Source organism: Panicum virgatum, chromosome 2K (genome assembly GCF_016808335.1).
Source record: "Panicum virgatum strain AP13 chromosome 2K, P.virgatum_v5, whole genome shotgun sequence".
NCBI lineage: Eukaryota > Viridiplantae > Streptophyta > Magnoliopsida > Poales > Poaceae > Panicum > Panicum virgatum.
Genome location: NC_053137.1, coordinates 5,409,952 through 5,417,274, shown reverse-complemented (window position 1 = coordinate 5,417,274; position 7,323 = coordinate 5,409,952). Strand labels below are relative to the sequence as shown.

Genomic DNA, 7,323 nt, shown 5'->3' with positions numbered 1-7,323 from the left:
TCGTCCCAAGCACGAGCCCATAGGCCCATTTTCGTGCCATGCCGGCTCAAAAAGCACGGGTTCTGTCGTACGTGCCCGTGCCATCCGCCACCCGCACGCTCTATGGAGGCAGTTGCTCACCTGCCGCCACGCCTGCCCCCACACAGTTGTGCCTGCAGGCCTCCGCCTGCGCCTGCCACTGCCATGCCCGCCTGTTGCTGCTTGCACCTGTCGACGCCACGCTCGGCGGCCCCGCCTGGCGACGTCGCCTCCGCTTGTCGTGCCTCCTGTCAGAGAAGCCGAGAAAGAAAGGTAGGGCCTTAGGCTAGAGCACGGAGTGGAAGGGAGGAGAGGACTGGGCCAGTGAGCACTGAGGCTGTCGTCGCCGCTTGCAGCTGAGGCACCAAAGGCGGCGGAGGGGATCGACGACGAGGATAAGGGAGAGAGAAAAAAATGAGGAGTGCGTAGTGCTAGAAGCTAGGGTTTTGAGAGATGATATTTGGTGGCCCAATGGGATTGAAGTATTATGCGAAACATTAATGGGCAGTTGCAGGGGAGGGCTAGAGACGGAGGCACAACATCGCCGTTGTTGGCCGCCCTTGAGCCTTTTACATTTAAGGTCAATAAAATGTGTTTATTCGCGGTCCACTATTTAGGGACATTCTGTTCTGCCGATATTCAGCGACAATGTTTTTCTAGCCAGCCAGTAGTACTTTTCTCTCATAGCAAATCAGCACCAGCCACTAGTCATAATCTGCGAAACAAAGTAATTTCAGCCCTCGCTCCTGTAATTCGGTCGCTCATGTTAATTTCAGCCCTCTTTTGACGTGGCTCATGTTAATTTCAGCCCTCGCTCCTGTAATTTGGTCGCTCATGATCTAGCTAAGCTTCAGTTGGGACCCGGATCAATCCATGGTGCGGCACGACCCCTCCCAGAGGCCAGAGTTTGTAACCCTTTTTGTGGCTCGAGATTTGGCTGAGTCCAGCGTAAAATAAAAATAAAAATAAAATGAGCAGAAGAGGTTTCAAAAAGATTGTGTACAGAGACGAACTTTATTAGAATGAATTTATTAATGCCGGCGATATAGTGGACGGCAAACTCAAATCACACAACACGTGACTAGGCAGAGCAGGCCCCGTGTTACATTACATACCGTTGAACTCTTGCTACCCGTACTAGTTCAAACAAGAGTCGTGTAGCAGCACTGCAGCAGTACATGTAAATCGCCAAACGACAGTAACAACTCGCCGACAGAAAAAAAAATGATCCGACCACACACAAAATGAAGTCAAGTATAGTATGGATGGTCCGCCGTCCGCGTAGGTCCGTCTTCCGATCCCGGCTAGAACGCCAGCACCGACGCGAGCACGGCGCCGGCCACGGCGACCGCGCCGCCGACCGTGTAGCCCATGGCGGGAGCGGACGACGGCGGCGAAGCCGGCTCCACCGGGGCCGGGGCCGGGGCGGCGCCGTCCCCGACGACGTTGATGACGAGCTTCATGCCGTTGTTGCAGTGGCCTTCGACGCTGCAGAAGAACCACATCTTGCCGGGCTTGTTGAGGGGGACGACGTCGTTGCCGGAGTACCAGGCCCCGAGCTTGCTGTTGGTCTCCACGTTGCACGCCGCGAAGTCCTCCTTGTCGACCTGGATCACCGTGTGGTTGCCCGCGGGGTACATGAACACTGCCAAGAATTAATCAAAGATGAGGGGCACGCGCGTGATTAGTTATTTCTCGTCGCGAGACGCGAGACCGGATGTGCGTGCCGGCCGGGCAACGCGCGCACGTACTCAGGGTGTCGCCGACCCTGAACGTCTTGCCGTCGGCCCAGCCGGTCTTGTTGAACTGGGCCCTCCAGCCGCCGCCGTCCCCGACCATCCACTGCGTGGCGGAGGCCAGCGACACCGCGGCGAAGACGACGGCCAAGAAGAGCAGAGCTTGCCAGTGGGCTGCCATTGCCTCTTCCCTAGCGAACGTCGTCGACCCTGGTCGATCGAGATTGCGATCAGTCTTGCTGCTGCTGCTGCTGCTGCTGCTGTGGCTTGGCAATGACAAGGGCTCGTGTCTATTTATACAGGAGATGGTGGCACAGCAGAGAAGCTAGAGGCCTAGAGCCTTGACTAGGTAACACGAGACCAGATGGAACAAGTCTCTACGAGGTCGGTAGCGCGAGAGGCAAGACAGAGTGTTTCGCCATCCAGCTGATAAAAGCGAGGTGGAGCCTGCATTGGGATCGTCACTGGATGGGAGGCCGCAGGGGACATGGCAAGAGGCAACGTCCGGCGACGCATCGGTGTTTCCACTACCGGTTCGTCGCGCGCCCAGGGTTGGCAATGGCATACGTTTCCCTGGCGATTTCCTCGCACCGTATTGCTAGACAGCTCTCGATCCGAGCGTGTATCGACCTGTCGTTGTCTGTCTGCCTGTCTTAGCTAGCTAGTGTTCGATCGACAGAAATCTTGTTTGCACTCAGTAATACGCGGTCGGGGCCGGGATTGGAGATAATGATTTTTTTGACCGCAAATTTGAACACTCGTCTTATTTAAAAATATATGCAAAATATTATTTTTTTTGTGTTGTGACTTGCTTAAATTTGTCAATACAAGTTCTTCAAAAATAATTTAAATTTGGCTATGTTTTCATAAACTTTTTAAATAAGATGAGTGATCAAACTTTACGTTAAAAAAGTCAAACAACCTATAATTTGAAATGGAAAGAGTATATGGGTTACAAAATGAACATGCATGAAATACAAACAACAGAACATCACATGCATCACGAATTCACTCATGTATACTCCACACACATACACACACATTCAAGCATGTATTCGGGTGTAACACCCCGGATACTCCGGGAATGTGCCCGGATACTCCGGACCGCCCACGTCCTTATCCTATCCCGAGCTGCCTGCTCTCGTCCTCATCTCTCTCATTCAGCTCTCGCGCCTCCCTTCAGCCCGAGCTCGAGCTGAGCCCCTGCTCTCACCGTCCCGGCCATCTTCGGCCGCCGTTCGTCCATTTCCTTCCGCGAGAGCCTCCCCGACCGTGTTCCGCACCTCCATGAGCCTTGCTCGAGCCTTCTCCGGCGGGAATCAACGGCCCTACCGCCGACCGCCGCCAGAGCTCCACCTCTTCGCGTCGATCCGCTTCTCCGGTCCTCCTCCACCAAAATCGACTATGGGAATGGATTCCTGGTGAGCTCCTCCACCTTCCCCACTCCTTTCTCGGCCCTTTCTCCGCCGCTCCGTGCACCGCGCGCGCCGCCATTCACCATGGGTGCGCGAGGTTGGCTACTGTTTAGGTATACCCGAAAACTCTGGATATACGTTCGGATTCTCCGGACTAGGGATCCCGGAAACTCCGGACAATTATCCGGAAACTCCGGACATTGTGTCCGGAGAATCTGGGAGTAAAACCCGGAGTCTTCCGGTGGTTGTTTTTTTTATTTTTATTATTTCAGCGAAAACTTGCAGGTTGTCTAATAAATCAAGGAAAAATGATAAAAATACAAAGTTAGTTTTGTTAGATTGGTTACGTCTGTATCTACAAGGAAAAAATGTTTGTTCTTGCGAAATGTCCTTTTTGCCCATAGTAGAGTTTAAGTGGTGTTTAGACTCATTTAATTAGTTTCGGCAAATCTGTTAGTCCAAAAATTATGAAACCGAGGCAGTGGTTTAGTTTAGGCATGTGTAGTCCACTATACAAGTTTCCGGCCTAGGAAACATAGTTGATGTGTTAGTGAATTCTTCATGTGTTGGTTTATTTGGAAATTAAAGAAAAATTTATAATTAAGAAGAATCAGGTTAAATTAAATTAGAGAGCTAAACCAGTGTTATATGACTTAGCTAGGGTTTATTTCTGGCCAGCCGGTCTGACCGGTGCTTGGACCTGTGGCAGAACCACCGGAATTATCCCGGCTTAAGTGCGCTGGCCAACATCATAACGCAATACCGGCTCAAACGCACTTCAAACGGAACAATTCTTGGTCTGTCGGGTAACGTCCCGATACAACCACCGGTTCTCGGATCGAACAAGCATACCCCGCACGAAGGCGAGTCCAGAGATATTACAACCACAAGTTTACAATACAGGCAAGGCAAAGATTACAACATGATTCAAAGTACTTATTACAAAACCAAACTTTGTAAAACAGTTATACAAGCCATAACTTTAACTTCAGAGTTTGAAAGCAGCGGAAAGAGACAACGACGGCTACAACACGTCGCAAAGGTATACCAAGCTAGCCCAAGCAAGGTATCACTCGTCATGGTCATTGCTAGCCGAAGATGTATCCTACTCTACGGACCAGCCATGAGGCAAAGAGCAGGGAAAGGTCAAACTAGCGATCTGCTCTTCGAAACTCAAACCTGAAAAAGGGTTTCAACAGCAAGACTGAGTATTCTAATACTCAGTAAGATTTAACCGTCAACGGGTATATTTAACCCACTTTAGCTAGACTATGCAGGGTTTGTGAGGTTCTGATTTTCCTTTTTGCTGAAAAGCAATAAAGAGTATGTCCTTACTTTCAAGTTTTAGCTTTCAAGACTCTAGTTGATTAACCATTCTATGTAAGCAACTATTAATCAATCATGGTAGAACTTCTAAGCAAACATCCAGATTGATCATAATATTGTTGCTCTTGTTACTCTGTGTGGCAAAGAGATTAAGCAGTCTCATTTCATCGTGAGAGGCGGACGATTCTGAATCGAAATTCAACCTTGCAAGGATAAACCTAACACACACGCTTGAAGCACCGTCGAGTCACTTCTAAGCAACCGTTGACCTTTCTTTCCGGCTTGTGGATAGGGTCACTCTCCCCGACTACAGGGCTCCAAGGTCCACCCGTGCCCGGTCCACCCTTGTCCCTTGAAGTCGTAGTGTTGATCAACAATAACATTTAAAAACCTATCTCTAAAGAGAGAGTGAAAGGTATATCCACTCCCCGATCCAATCGGCTACTAGGCTTACCGCGTACCATATTTACGACATGTGGCTAGTACTTTCAAAAACTTAACCAGCACTACCACACACCGCGACCTTAGCAAGTTCATCAACACAGACGGGGTCTCACCAAAGGTCATGATATCGAACACGACCCCGTCCGTCGTCCTGTCCTTATATTGATAACAGAAAGTAAACAAGCAATTCCTATAAAGCTCGCGAGTGACAGGCAATCACTCGACTTTTACCGGTCCTGTAAGCTTAGCAATTAATCGAACTCAAGTCTAGTATTCAGTACATAGGTTCCTAGGATCATGCATCTAGGGTTTCAATTCAAATCCTAAGAACTGTAAATGCACAAGTAAATAATAACAGTAAATGATAATAATTTGAAATATAGGTTATGTCCGGGGCTTGCCTTCTCGGTAGTTGCTAACTATTTCAGCTCTAGGCTCTTCCGAACTTTGGTCCGGGGCTTCAGTTAGTTCAGCAGTGTTTACTTGAGCTTCGAGATCACCTTCGCCAGATTCCGGGATCAACTCGTACGTCCCGTCCGACAAGGTAGTCGTATCTATATGTAATGCAAGAACAACATTATAAACACACATGGGCAATCGTTTATAGAGTAGTTAAATAACAAATTTAACTACACAAGACATCATGATCAACAGCACAAGCAAGTTATACTAACTTCATAAAATGAGTGGCGGTTGATTCCTATAGCAATTAATTCCATGTTTGCTAATAAATAAATAACTCAAAGCAAAAACAGTAATAAATTTAGCAAAAATTACCCTAAACAGAACATGAACCGATTAAGCTACCCTGTAAAAATCATGCCAAGACATGTAGTCATTTAATCACAACAATTCATTCATTCAGACAACACCTAGCACAAGCTTGAATTATACAGGAAAAACTAGAGCAAAAAAGAAGCTCAAAATTTAACAGGAGGTTGACACAGAAAATAACTAGCTAATGTGAATTTTTCATGATTTTATCTACACAGAGTTATTTCTGAGAAAATAAACAAAACAGACATCAGTTTAGCAAGATTCAATTTTAGCTCCTGTTCTTGTCATGAACTGAGGCTCAAACTTCCTGGACAAGCGAAGCTACTCAAAAATAACATGCAGAAATAAATTCATGATTTATTAAGAACAGAAACTATTTACCACAAATAAAGTCTATTAAACAAAGATTAAATCAAATAAATAGCTACACCAAAGAACTGATCATGAAATTTTTATAGAAAAATTAGTGTTACATGAGTAAACTAACATAAAAGTTTCACTGCAAGACATGTCATTATACAGTAGTTAAAAAAAGATGAAAACAACTAATATTTATGCACTAGTAACACAAATCAAAATCTACAGCAAAAACTTGCAACTAAAGCCTAACATATTATGGTTCTACTGCATAGAGCTCTTCAAGAGGATTCCAAAACATCAAGATTTGCTATTTTACGAATTTTCTACGAATTGATAATGAATTTCAAAGTTCACTGAAAATCATAGCAAAGAAGCCCCTATAGCACTATTCATCTGAGTCTAGGCCTATTCAAATAACCCCCTGGGGTTTTCTTTCTTTCAACCTGAGGTCCCTGGGCCGGTTTGGGAAGGGGAACAGGGAAGGGAGCGCCGGATCCCGGCGGCGTGTGTCGCCGGCGGCGAGGGGAAGGGGGCCAGGGAGCTAGAGGGGACCACGACGCACCTCCAGGTGGCTTCGGGATGGCTCAGGGTGGCCTATGGCGGTGGGTCCGCGTGCTCCGGCGGGTGGTGGTGGTCGGAGATGGCGGAGGCGGCGCTCCGATGAGGCGTAGAGGGGGAGATGGGGCTAGGGAGGTAGAGCGGCTCCAGGCGCACCAGAAGGTGCCCGAAATCGGGGTAGGGTTAGCCCGTAGCGGGCTGTCCGCGGCGGCCAGAGCAGCGGCGGAGCTCGGCTACGACGGCGAGGGGGCTCCGGTGGAGGTCTGAGGGCGGGATTAGGCCTGAGAGCTACGCGAGGTCAAGGCAAAGCTACTGGTGGGGTCGATTGAGGGAGGGGAAGGGCGGAGGAGGGGTTTCGACGGCGGCCTGGGCTCGCCGGCGTTCGGGGCGGAGCGGCGGCGTGTTCTGGAGTGTGGGAGTGGGGAGTAAGCGAAAAGGCGAGTGGAGAAGCTTTCTGGGGTACTTGTAGTGCGGCTGCGCGCGAGGAATCGAGGGCCGGGGCTCTGCAGCGAGCTCTCCACGGCGGCGTCGCGGTGGCGGCCGCCTGGGCGGCTCTGGAAGCGGCGAGGGTGCGTGGCACGGTAGGGGAGCACCATCGCGAGCAAGGAGGGCGGTGGGTCGGCTCCGGGGCGACGCGTGGGTGCCAGCGCGAAGCAAAGGCGAAGTTGGAGTTGGCCGGGGAGGCGGCG

At 49.4% G+C, this 7,323-nt stretch overlaps 1 protein-coding gene across 1 annotated transcript; it reads right to left on the bottom strand.

The window, feature by feature from the left end:
- Positions 1-1,322: 1,322 nt before the first annotated feature.
- LOC120694983 (basic blue protein-like) lies at positions 1,323-1,996 on the bottom strand. The gene is made up of 2 exons (XM_039978318.1): positions 1,770-1,996; positions 1,323-1,663 (listed from the first exon to the last, which is right to left on the bottom strand). The coding sequence occupies exons 1-2, from the start codon at positions 1,933-1,935 to the stop codon at positions 1,323-1,325; spliced, it is 507 nt and encodes a 168-aa protein (XP_039834252.1). The 5' UTR covers positions 1,936-1,996.
- Positions 1,997-7,323: the final 5,327 nt, after the last annotated feature.

Bases quoted from the DNA above. Each gene is read 5' to 3' on its own strand.
- LOC120694983 (XM_039978318.1), bottom strand. From the start codon at position 1,935: ATGGCAGCCCACTGGCAAGCTCTGCTCTTCTTGGCCGTCGTCTTCGCC. The intron at 1,664-1,769 runs GTACGTGCGCGC...AATTCTTGGCAG, and splicing joins CAGGGTCGGCGACACCCTGA to TGTTCATGTACCCCGCGGGC.